Source organism: Rhinopithecus roxellana, chromosome 9, assembly GCF_007565055.1.
Source record: "Rhinopithecus roxellana isolate Shanxi Qingling chromosome 9, ASM756505v1, whole genome shotgun sequence".
Taxonomy (NCBI): Eukaryota; Metazoa; Chordata; class Mammalia; order Primates; family Cercopithecidae; genus Rhinopithecus; species Rhinopithecus roxellana.
The window spans coordinates 26807823-26821339 of record NC_044557.1 but is presented as its reverse complement, the minus strand read 5'-3'; the positions used below and the strand labels follow the sequence as shown (position 1 = coordinate 26821339).

Below are 13517 nucleotides of genomic sequence, written 5' to 3'. Positions count from 1 at the left end.
TCACAAATACTGTCTGTATCTGTTAAATGTTACAATATTCAAGAACAGAGAAGTATTACAGGCAAGTGTAACACTGATTCTCAGAACTCTTCTAGGCTGGGATTGGAGTTAGCAGTGTGTTCTTATGGACGGGAAGTTCTAACCCAGTATATATCCTGTTTATTTCTTCCAAATTTCTCTTTCTGCAGCCATGATGATGAGACTGCAGGACACAACTATGAGTTTGTACCATTGCCCCCTTGTTTAATTATGTTAATCCAGCTACTAATATATATTATAAAAGTTACTATCATCAGCATCATTATGTCAGTATTTTATAAAATGTTAACCTTAGCTAGTGCCTTTGATGTCTTTGACTTTTTTCTTCCCATCTTACTTAGTCCCCAGACTTCTTCTAGCCTGTACGGAAGACTCACTTCCCTAAACATCTGCTATGTCTATGGTGCTACTCTCCTGCTCCAGAAGTTACTATGACTCCCTACTAGCTATTAATATACCCAAAGTCCTCTGCTGGACCTTCAGAGGTCATTAAGTGGCTCCACTGTTTAACTTAGTTCTTTATTTCATTCATTTGTTTGTTTTACTTCCTAGAATTAGGCTGCATGTTACCGTGTCTCAGAGAAAGAATTCTTACAACCACAATGCCTTCCTGGTATAAAGGAAAGACTCTATAAATGATCATTATATTTAAAAAGTCTTCATTAACTTATTTCAGTCTTTTCTTTACCTTCTTTAAATTTGTATTACCTTAATAGTCAGCATTGTACCATTTGGCATATATTCACTTATTGATTTTCTATTTTAGCAATTTCATTTTCTTAAACAGACTGAGTTCCCAGAGATCAGACACCATTCCTTACATTTTCTCTGTGTTTTAAAAAATGCCTGGCAAATAGCTGTTCTATAAACAAATGCTAACCCATTTATGCCTAGTGTTCCATTATTGGAACACTAAGCATGTGGGAGTTTTTAATATCCTACTGCTCGAGGTCATCGCCAAGGTCTGATTGCAAAAATTTAAAAAATTGCGACCTTAGGCATAATGTGATAAATATTTCATTTACATAATATATATTATCAAATAAGTTTGATAAATATTTCATTTATCAAACTTAATGTATTATATTTGTTGTGATTTTGTCTCCTATGCTTATGTTTTTCACACCTGTCTCTTATAATAATGTATAATATAATAAGACCCTACATGGCTTCATAAACGTTCATTATACAAAATTATAAAAGTCTACGTTTATAGATACCTTCCATCTTTCCAAATTAAGTTCATTTTTTGTTGTTTTTACATTATAAGGAAACTAACGATCAGAAATATTAAATGATCTATCAAAGAAAAGTTATAAAGATAGCTGGTGGTCCCAACAAACCAAATAAAACTACTACTCTTAAATAAAGAATTAGAAATTAAACACAGGCCAGGCGTGGTGGCTCATGCCTGTAATTCCAGCACTTTGGGAGGCCAAGGTGGGTGGATCACCTGAAGTCAGGAGTTCGAGGCCAGCCTGACCAACATGGTGAAACCCCATCTCTACTAAATACAAAAAAATAGCTGGGCGTGGTAGCGCATGCCTGTAACCCCTGCTACTTGGGAGGCTGAAGCAGAAGAACTGCTTGAACCTGGGAGGCAGAGGTTTCAGTGAGCTGAGACTGCACCAATGCACTCCAGCCTGGGCAACAAGAGCGAAACTCCGTCTCAAAAAAAAAAAAAAAAAAAAAAAAAAAAGAAATTAAACATGATAACACAGTCTGTTAAAACAGGTGTATATATTTTTCCAATGTCTACTGAGAGAATGTAATACTACCATTTACTTTTTATTATAAGGAAAAATAAATTTTGCTTCCCCAGAGTTAAAAGTACTTTAGCAGAAATGAACTCATTTAATTTCACTGACTCCCTGGGAAGAAATTTGGAGAACATATTAACTTCATGTTATAAATAAATTTATTGTCCAGAGAGTTGAAGTGAAAGGACATAAGACTGTTCACCAGAATTGGTACTTTAAAACTCTAAACCCCTCCAGATGAAGGCACATCTGTCCACTGGACAACATTTTGGACTCACAAGCACAGCCTGATATAAAATAATTTTTTGATTAAAAAAAATTACATCAACATCTTCCAAAGTACTTCTCCACTGAAACTGTTTAGAAGAACAGATATACAAAAATAAAGAAAGGATGCAAGAGGAAAACTGGACAATTTCATGTTCGATTTCACGTATCTTGTTTCTTTGAACCACAGGACCATATAAAGCATCAGAGGGTACAAAATGGAATGATTCTTTTCTCATCTTTATATAATCTGGAATAGTAACTATTTTTTCCACAGAATAAATTTTAAATTACTGTAGAGAAAAAAATATAAAAGATGAGAACTACCACTGAAATTGCCACACAATCCCCAGGAGGAGGTCCAAGCAATCCGGAAACCTCTCCTCAGAGAAGTGTTTCAATGCTAATATGTTTAATCCATTCGAAACACCTTGTTCTAAGCAAAGAGACAAAAGAGACTTGTTGCAAAATCTTCTACTTCAACTCCCAAGAAGACAACAGCAGATTAGGTGACCAGAGAGACTGCTTGGAAACTTCCAGGCTTGTGGTGTTTCTGAGTCATGTCTTTAGTCAGGGATAAAGCTGATTTTCAATGACGTGGCTCAAGCTTCAGCAAAGCTTAGCTCTAGACAGATAGAACATATGGAAACTATGAACTGGCTTCATAGACAGGACCGTGATGAGCCAATGCAGTATTTTTGTCTTCTGTTTCTATTCAAGTGGTCTAGTGAACAATGTATTATCATAAGACCTAGTATAATATGTCTGTGTTTAAATTCTCAGTAGTGATTATTTTTTAGTGCTATAGATGTTTTACATACAGGATTTTTTAAAAGAAAATGTTTCATTTAACAAGAAAGGTTTGAAATACTTTGGATGTAAAATATACTCTCCAATTCTTCCGTCAAGGTTCTGGCTTGCTTTAATGTATGAATAAAGTCACCATCTCAAAGGAGGGGGAAACTTATCAAAATTATAGATGTCAGAGATTTTCTTTCTGATAAGATCCAGTAATAATTTAAAACACTTACCTAAAAGATCCTAATTCCAAAAAAAAAAAGGTATAATTTTCTTAGAATCTAGTTCTAAGGCAAGAATGATCCACTAGACAATTAGGGAGGATGCAGTGTTCATTCAAGGCTTGGGGCTTTAATAATTATTAGAAGAGTAACAAATGTTTCACTTCAAGATTTTTAAAATATAGCAAGTTTTCAATTCTGGATTAGGCTTAAGATTTAATGAGAAACTGTGCTGAGTGAAGAAAAATTACAGTTGTTGGCACAATATTAAAATGAAAAAACTGAACAGCACTTACGTGATTGCATGTTTTGTATTGGACATGGGAGGGCTAAAGAATAGCTGAAATTAATATGGGGAAAAGAACTGCCCTGGTTCCTTAGAGGTATGCAGAAACTATCACATGCACTCACCCAGCTTGTAAATCTTTGCAAAGCGATGATGAAAAATGATCACATTTCATTACTATAATTAAAATATAGTGGTCACAGTTGCTTTTCTGAAGAAGTAAAAATATGAAACATAGATAATATGGGTACATTGTTTAAAAAGGAGATGAATTTAAGGAACTATAATTTAAATGTTTTTTCAAGAAGATTTATTAAAATACAATTACGCTGCATGCTTAAGATTAGGAAAAATAACAAGGTTTCCCCATATAACAAATGAACCTCATATTTTATAGATTATACTTCTCAGCTTCTGGCATTTTCTATTTTGATCAGAGAAAGTCTTACAAATTACAAACCTGGTTCATCCCAATTTGCTATGATAAATATGGGGATGTCTTATATTTGTGCTGTATTCACAGCAAGTCAGCAGAACTAAAGACTAAATCAGACAGATTTTTATTCTGCTGCGAGCATACAGATTTGAATATTTTAATGATCAGGAAGTGAATCTCTAAGATTATTTTTTAAATAATAAACAGTCATATGAGATAATTCAGATCTAAAAGGAATGATCTTTTCTACATACTCTTTTTTATTTTTTATTTTATTTATTTATTTTTTTGAGACGGAGTCTGGCTCTGTCACCCAGGCTGGAGTGCAGTGGCTGGATCTCAGCTCACTGCAAGCTCCGCCTCCCGGGTTTACGCCATTCTCCTGCCTCAGCCTCCAGAGTAGCTGGGACTACAGGTGCCCACCACCTCGCCCGGCTAGTTTTTTGTATTTTTTTTAGTAGAGACGGGGTTTCAACGTGTTAGCCAGGATGGTCTCGATCTCCTGACCTCATGATCCGCCCATCTCGGCCTCCCGAAGTGCTGGGATTACAGGCTTGAGCCACCACGCCCGGCCTATTTTTTATTTTATTTATTAATTTTTTTTTTGACAGTATTACTCTGTCACCAAGGCTGGAGTGCAGTGGCATGATCTTGGCTCACTGCAGGCTCAACCTTCTGGGCTCAAGTGTTCCTCCCACCTTAGCCTCCCGAATAGTTGGGACTGCAGGTGCATGCCACCATGCCTGGCTAATTGTTTTTCTGTATTTTTTTGTAGCAATGGTGTTTTGCCACATTGTCCAGGTTGGTCTCAAACTCCTGGGCTCAAGTGATCTGCCTGCCTCGGCCTCTTAAAGTGCTGAGATTACAGGCATGCACCTGGCCTCATACTTGTATTTCATCTTGCTTTAATATTTTTGCAAGACTTTTACCTATCATCATTTCACTTTGGCTTTTAAAAATTATTTATTTCTGTAAAAGATGTTTAGTAATTGAGATTAGAATTCTACTGTTCTGGCTCCAAGTCTTTTATTCACTCTAACAGATTATATTTACTTTTACAAATTGTCTGTCTTTGATAAAATCAGCTATACAACCACCAAAACTTGTCTTGTTTTGGCACTGTATCTATTCTTTTCAGAGAAGAGCTTTTGAGTGCAAGAAAGGAGAAGTTCTGGAAGGTGCTTGTCCAGAGCCAGAGGTCCCATCAGGCACACTACAGACACCTCCAATCTACCACAGCTCAGAGAGCAAGAAAACATGGCCTACAAAATGGCATTTTCGATCGTTGCTTTTTTGCCTTATAACATACGTTTTTTAAGATGGACTTCCTTACTTATAAACATAATTAAGATTTTACTAGAATTGGCACTAAATATTTATATAGTATTTCTATGATGTAAAAGGGACATGTCCTTGTTCACTATTTCTGGTGCCTTTTTCATTTTGCTAATAATTGCCCCTATCAGTTCAATTGCCTCTCTAACAGACTTGTTCTTCCTTGTCAAGATTTAAGCCCCATGCCAATATTCTAGCAGAAAACAATTTTTATGGCAAAAGGTTTTCCCTCCTTTAAAACAAGCATTGCTGCTTTAGAACAATGGCCTCACTGCGTGTTTTCAGCTGGGGACTGCTGGCAAAATTTATTAGATGTTCTATGCTACATTTTTTAAGGAACGACTTTTAAAATACCTTGCTCTTGGGATACAGCTATTAGTGAACAGCAAAATAAATGTGTATTTTCATCATTTCAATAAAACATTAAATATGTTTTTATGCCCACATCAAATTTTAAGTCCATATACCACATGTGGACAAAATATCAATAGTAGACTTAAAATGCATGGCAAAATAAATGTACTTTTTAATGAGTCCTATTAGTTTTTACTACAAGGTTTAAATATTTAATGTACTGAAACTATCACTATCTTATGCTGCCTTTTGAGAGAGAATAAACTGGACACTTCTTTTTCTTTTTTTTTTTTTTGGAGACATAGTCTCGCTCTGTCGCCCAGGCTGGAGTGCAGTGGCGCAATCTCGGCTCACTGTAAGCTCCGCCTCCCGGGTTCCTGCTATTCTCCTGCCTCAGCCTCCCGAGTAGATAGGACCACAGGCGCCTGCCACCACGCCTGGCTAATTTTTTGTATTTTTAGTAGAGACAGGGTTTCACTGTGTTAGCCAGGATGGTCTCCATCTCCTGACCAAATTAAAGCCTTCCCTACTTGCCCATTAATAATTGCTATTATTCATTGAATGCCAGTGTTTTTTTTTTTTTTTTTTTTCCAATTCCTTTATCTAGATTATTTATGATCTCTACAGAATTCTGTAAGAGCGCCTGCCTTGGCCACCCAAAGTGCTGGGATAACAGGCGTGAGCCACCACGCCGGGGCCTAAATTGCATACTTCTTAATGGTGCATCACTGCTTCAGATCATTGGAAAGAAAGTGCTATTCTAGATAGATCTATAGACAAATGAAAGAACACTGTTGTCACCCACAGGGATGCTACACACAATGTATTTCCAAATATATGCAACTTACTTTTTTCTCTTTTTTTTTACTAGCGATATAAAACTAAACTTCATTTAAAAAATAGTTATGCAACAATAAGACAATCCCAAGTGTAACAGATACATGTCAGTAAATAATCTTCTGCCCTTCTGCTTCTTTTTGTTGTCTTATTCATTTTGCAGGTGATCACTGGGACAAGAAAGCAACATTATCTTGCAGCTTAATTCATACACTGGATGTAAAAGTAGATATCAAAAGTTATAGGCCTCTGTGATATCTTTTCGAATAACAACAAGAAAAACCACAAGGAAAGCAACCATATAAATAACATGGCAAAAACAAACAAACAACAACAACAAAAAACCCAAAAAAACCTCACACACATTGAAAAGAGCAAAAAACAATTCTGGATATGACAGAGGAGTGATGACGAATGGTGTGAATGTTTTAAAACACTCTACATATAAAACAGCATTATTCAACATGATGCAACAAAACTGGAAAAAAAGCAACAATACATCATGAGACATAGAATCATCTGAAACAGGGAGTTATAGACATAAGCCACACACAGAATTTCTTTTCTTACTTGCACAAGTATCTCGAGGGGTTTGAAAGGTCTTTCACCATGAAGCACTCGCCTCCATTCACACAGAAAGTTTTCTCCTTCTCCGCGCATTTTACAAGATGGCTTGTCCCAGTGGTGGATGTAGATGTAGCTGAAGAGGAGAGAAAGGAGAAAGGTTAACATTGACTTTTTTTTCCCCCTTCTAAGCAGCCGTTAATCTGAAATAATCCTAAAAGGAAGAGTTCACATAAGGTACAGATTTCACTACACTTGCAGACCTTATAAACAATAGCAAAGAAGTTAAGCACTTTGTGGGTCTAATTATATAGAATCAAATTATAAAAGAGAGAATTATAGAGTTAACTAATTTTATAATAACTAAATAGGAAAAGGGGCTCAACATTTTTTAACCAATATCTTATCTTCCAGGTAGTTGGAAAAGAGAAGCTCTATTGTCATTAAGTAAAGTACATTTCTCAGGAAGGTTCAAGGTAATAGCATAAAGTCATCTCAGTGCAGCTCAATTTAGACATCTATTTTTGATGGCAATTAATTGATAAAATTATTTATTTTTGAAATGTTTTACATGCCTATTGACTATATTTTTTAGACATGATGTATATATTGAAAAAGAAACACAAGTTGGCTTATTTGTTCCAAATGAAAACGTTACAGATTATTAGTCAGATACATATTAACATGCAGATTAGAATTCATTCTCTTCTAAATTTCTTTTCTACTCTAATTTCTTAGAGGAACATGGTTGAATGTCCAAATGTCATCATACTTTTAGGGAAATGGAAAGAGTCTAATATCACTGTAAATGTAGACTTAAACACTGCAAAATATCTCCATTTAGAATGAGAGGTAGAAATATGTTTCAAGTTTGGTTTGCAACACCTTCATACGATGAACTTAACATTCACTCGTCAAATTTCACATTACATGAAAGTGGGTGCGTGAATTATACAAGGCCAAACCTCTCAGCCCCAGGCCACCAGGGCATTTAGTACCAGGATGCTTCTTCTCATATCATTGGGAACACCATGGGCAATACTCAGTCCCAACCAAAAATAGTCTGATGTATACAATGTTTATCAATGATATTATCAGGATGAAAAGCAAAACCAGTAATATCAAGCCAGTGTAGATTCTATATACACTTTTAGGGGAAAAAAAAATCCATCTTTAGAGGCAATTTTTTTTCTTGTCTACTGATACATTCTTATGAATTTTTAATTCCTTGTCTGTCTTCCTTACTAATTTCTATTTTATTATTTGCATGTGAGTTTCATATGCCCTTGTTTACTTTTATTTGACCTGCCATATATTACTTTTCCATTTTCTTCTGCCTTTCCTGTTCATTTCCTTCGAAAGTCTACATTTTGTTTTGACACATAACCTAATTTTGTCTTCTCCCCTGCTTGATTTTTATTCTACCTGACTAGAATACTCAACATCTGATTATTCCATTTCTGAATTACTCATGGCCTTGCTTGCCTCTTATTATCCTGTCTAAGGCATGTTTTTTGACCTCTTTCATTGATCTCAGCATGGCTTTTTCAAATAACAGCAAAAGACACTCAAAACAACTTGGACTTTGGAGACAGATGTGGTTCAAATCTTGTCTCCTACTGGCTTTGAGTAAGTCACTTAACCACTCAGATGCTCAATATTCCCATCAAGAAAACAGGGGTAATGGCACTCTTACAGAATACTGTAGAGATTATAAATAATCTAGATAAAGGAATTGGCCAAAAAAAAAAAAAACAAACAAAAAACAAAAAAACTAGCATTCAATGAGTAGCAGCAAATATTAATGGGCAAGTAGGGAAGGCTCTTAATTTGGGTATGTATCAATGAGAAAAAAAGCTTGACAATGGAAATCTGGGGACTTCAAAGATGTATGCTATTCATTTATTTTTTTAAAGGAGAACTTTATTCCTAAGGAGATGCATGTTATTCTGGAATCATTACTATGGATAAATAAGAATTGGACTAATTTTTTATTACTCCAACAAAAAGTTATTTTCAAAATACATTTCAAGGCATCTTTTCCAGGCCTACAAAGCAAACAAACTAAACAAAAGGAATAAGAAAGAATGAGTAGACAGGTGATTTTTACCATCAATTATCAGTTATACTTTAACATCTTCTTCAAGAAGAGGGGAAACACGATTTGCACTGTTTGGTCTGTAAAATCGTGGAGTACACAACATTTCTATATATCACACAGCATATAATTTTAACATAATATTATCCTTTCATGTGAAAGACTACTTATTTAGGTGCTATGTATTAATATTTTCATCCACGGCAATTGCCTTTAAAAATATTGGAAGTTGGCTGGCTGCGGTGAATCACACCTGTAATCCCAGCACTTTGAGAGGCCGAGATGGGTGGATCATGAGGTCAGGAGTTTGCGACCAGCCTGACCAATATGGTGAAACCCTGTCTCTACTAAAAATACAAAAATTAGCTGGGCGTGGTGGCAGGTGCCTGTAGTCCCAGTTACTCAGGAGGCTGAGGCAGGAGAATCGTTTGAACCTGGGAGGTGGAGGTTGCAGTGAGCTGAGATCGCACCACTGCAGTCTAGTCTGGATGACTGAGCGAGACTCCGTCTCAAAAAAAAAAAAAAAAAAAAAAAAAAAAAAATTAGGAAGTTTACCTTGAATGTTAAAGGTTTTGTGCTTAAAGGCTTTCAACTGCTGACAGAATTCCATGGGATGACAAATGGAGCAGGGTATCCTTGCTGCCCCAGGTGACAGTGCTGAATGGGCCACCTGCGGTGTGCTGTCACCATGCAGTCCTGCAGAGGAACTCTGAACCTCAAGCAGACCCTAGTGGCCTTTGCATCTCTGACAGGTTGCTAAAGATTACCCTTCATGCATCCTGAACAGCAAACACTGCATGGGCTCTCTCAGGACAAATGCCAAGGCTTTTGCTAAAAACAACAAAACCAACATTCCACCTCCCCCCAAAATGTAGACACTCCTTATAAAATGTAAACTAACAATAAAAAATAGCAGTGATATAAGCAACACACAGACATACCTCTTCCTTAGAATTTCTGATCTTATGAGATCATCAAAATAAGATGAACAAATATGTTAAAAACTAGAAACAACCCTTTTTTAAAAGGCCTTAAAAATATATCTCCCTGAAATGATTATCCTTGTAATGCTATCCTGAAGCCCCTAGCTCTGATATATTCATTTAAGAAATTCTTAGATCATTACCCGAAACTAGTAATGGGATATTTGACAGCAAACTGATTCTTGGAAGGAAATGAAGTAGCAAGTATCTCATACAGTTATGGATTATTATGCTTAGCACTTTTATCCTTTAGCAGTAGTGAGATCAAAAAATGATCACAAATTGTAAGGCAGCAATGAGCTCCCAGGTGATGCGAAGTGTTAACTGACTGGAAGCAGCTGCTCCAAACCAGCAGCCAAGCACAGGAATAAGTTGTAACTGTCAGAAGAACCCAGGATGGAGATGGTGCTATATACACTCTTCAGATTTTTGCCAGGTTTCCTTTTGCTCTCCTTTTTTGAACACAGTGCGCTGACAGTCTTACACAGGCCTATAAATTTTGCAGTGATTTTTTTCTCTGTGCCGTACACACTCAGTATTCCTAAATCAGTTTCCATTTGGTAATTCAACCAGGACATAATGAAACAGACAAAAAGGGTCCTATGCCAAACAGAGCAAACAGCATTCTTTCTGGGGGAGGTGGGAGGAGCTGTATTAAAGGTAAACTAAAATTTGGAAGATAAAATAAGTTTCAATACATAAAAGATGACCCCCCTCGCAATAGTTGCTCCAGGAAGGTGAAGTAGCTCTCACTCATTCGGTGCTTCCTAAACCTTGTCTCCCTCTGATTTGTGGCTAGTTTTTCACAGTTTGGGAGTTATCTTCTAGTGACTACTAAATGAACAGCGATCAGAAACACTACAAAATCTGATGTTACTTTGATGTTTGCCATTTATGTGACCACTTTATCCCAAACACACTTTCTTTGGTATGTCAGCAACTACAGTATTGTAAGGAAGAAAGTATAAGGTAAAGCAGCAACTTACTATTAGGTTGGTGCAAAAGTAATTACGGTTTTGGCCATTCCTTTTTAATACCAGAGAATGTATTTTGTAGTATTTTACTCTAGACCTGGTCTGCCTTGGCAAAAAAGGTCAGGACAAATGATAGTTGCAGGGGAAGCTGGACAGTTCTCTGAAATAGCTGAGAACTTGGGGACTACTATCATCATTTAGGGGCTCCAAAAATCCTTTACCACACAACAGAACTCCCTCTTTCCTTCACGCCCTCTCTTTCTTCCTTCCAGCCTGCCCCTCCCTCCCTTCTTTCTTTCCTTCCTTCCTTCTTTCCCTCCTTTCTTATTTCCTTCCTTCCTTCATCACCTCCTTCCACAATCCTTTTTTTTTTTTTTTTTTTTGAGACAGAGTCTAACTCTGTTGCCAGGCTGGAGTGCAGTGGCGCTATCTTGGCTCACTGCAACCTCTGCTTCCCAGGTTGAAGCAATTCTCCTGCCTCAGCCTCCTGAGTAGCTGGGACTACAGCCACAAGCCACCATGCCCGGCTAATTTTTTTTTTTTTTTTTTTTTTTTTGTATTTTTAGTAGAGACGGGGTTTCACCATGTTGGCCAGGATGGTCTCCATCTCTAGGCCTCGTGATCCGCCTGCCTCAGCCTCCCAAATTGCTGGGATTACAGGTGTGAGCCACCGTGCCTGACCCATATTCTTTAGTGACTGTTTATTATGTGCAAGACATAGTGATAACAACCAAAATCACTGGGGTTAAAAACTGTAAGACCATGACTAACTATCCGTAGAAGAAAACCTTCATAGATGAAATGTAGTGAAATGAACACTGAAGTTGGCTGTGAAGAATCAGGGCCAAGGCACAATTTGCCAATTATTAGCTGTGGGACTTCTCTCTATCTACCTGCCCTAGAATGAGATACCCCAAAATGAGATCCCAAAGGGTTGTTGCCACGTTTATTAAAACACTTTGTCAGTTGCCAACACCGCACACAAATATATGATACTGTTGCTATTACTAATGACATAAATATTGAGCAACCAAAAGTAAAAAAAGAAATTCTGTCCAGACTGAAATTTTACATATATAACCAAGCCTCAATAGTTGTTTCTTAGGAAATTATTCTTCTGCAAAATATGAAAAAAGATGGCCTAACTTGGAGTGACAATCACTGAATGATTATAAAGCATTAAGTAAATATCAATATTCTATGTTTAACTTTATCAAAACTACTTGTCAAAAATGTATAACCACTTAATTTCCTTATAAAATAAAAATGAACAATTTAAGAGAAATTAGTATAAATGCATGATTATTTTAGCCTTTCAAGATCTACACAATTCTTTAATATTTCTGACTGAATTCCCAAATTACAAGAATTAAACTTACTTACAATATTATATATTATGTGTTATCATAACAATTTTTTAAAGTATAAAATATTTTAAAATAGTGTCATGTCCATGGTATGTGAAATGTAATATTAACTTTGTTTACAACTTAAGATGTTGGAAATAATACTATTGTCCATTTTGTAAATATGCAGAATAAATAGCTGAGAAATAATCAAGTGTTCTCTGCTTGTTACTAAATATTTTCCCATGGAATCAAACAGTATTTCCCGTAGAATGCTAGGTTTTTTTCTTCTCAAGACAGGCTAAAAAGAAAATAATGCTGTAAAGGATGGTTTGCTTTTCTTGCTTGTTTTAAATGGTGTTTTCCTTATCAGTGAAGGAGAGAAAACCAGTAGACCAGGACCATTACACAAATGCAAACTGCTGATAAAAAGCCACTATTCTTCTTTGACAATTAGCAGGAATTAGCATGAGTATACAGTGTATACCCCACAAAGCAATCATTAGATCCTGTATCATTAGATCCTGTTTCCCTTGAATGAATTAGTCCTCACCCACAGCTTTTAGGACAATTCTTTATGAGTTACTTACAGAATATTAAACTAAATAACTCTACATAATTTGCTTAATAAAATATGCACATTTTAAATATTTGAAAATTAAACTTCTAGTCACTACAAAATTACAGATTTTTTTTAACCTTACCTGTAATATCTTCAATGCTTATGTGTTTAGGAATCTGCATACTTTCCTGCTCTTTGATGTCCAGTTAAAAAATCTGAAATTATTATTCTTGCTCTGAATATAGCTCTTTTGCAATTAGGTATAATGAGCAGACTGAACTCCTACTGGGGAAAAAATGCTTAGATGGCTCCTGAAGATGAAGCTCTGTAGCAGAAGCTGAGTAGAAAGAGCTGTGCCACCTAATGTAGCTTCTCTAAATGCCAAGGGAATGATAGGTGGAGTCATTAGTTTTCCAAAGGAAAGGTTCAGAGTCAGGCTCAGAATCATGGAAGCCTTGTCATTCTGGGTTGGCATTTTTTCCTGAGAAGTCATTTAATCCTTTGCTGAATAGCAAATATGTACTTGAAAAGGAAAGAAAGTGACCAGAGAAGATCAAAGAAACCTGCCTAGAGTTGGAGGTTTCCAGAGCCAATATAGTGACTGGAAGTAACATATCATCTCTCTTGACCTCTCCTTGACTGAACTCTGCTCAAGAA

General features: G+C 36.2%; 1 protein-coding gene across 12 annotated transcripts in view; it reads right to left on the bottom strand.

Moving 5' to 3' along the window:
- Window positions 1–13517, bottom strand: part of NRG1 (neuregulin 1) — a 1136884-nt gene that overhangs the window by 33130 nt on the left and 1090237 nt on the right. For 11 of the 12 annotated variants that reach the window (XM_030937748.1, XM_030937743.1, XM_010370860.2 and 8 more), the window contains one exon: window positions 6904–7033. In XM_030937748.1, coding sequence (XP_030793608.1) covers window positions 6904–7033 — 130 coding nt within the window. Of the gene's footprint in view, window positions 1–6903; window positions 7034–13517 lie in introns of those variants that run through there. The other variant, XM_030937750.1, reaches the window with a different exon arrangement.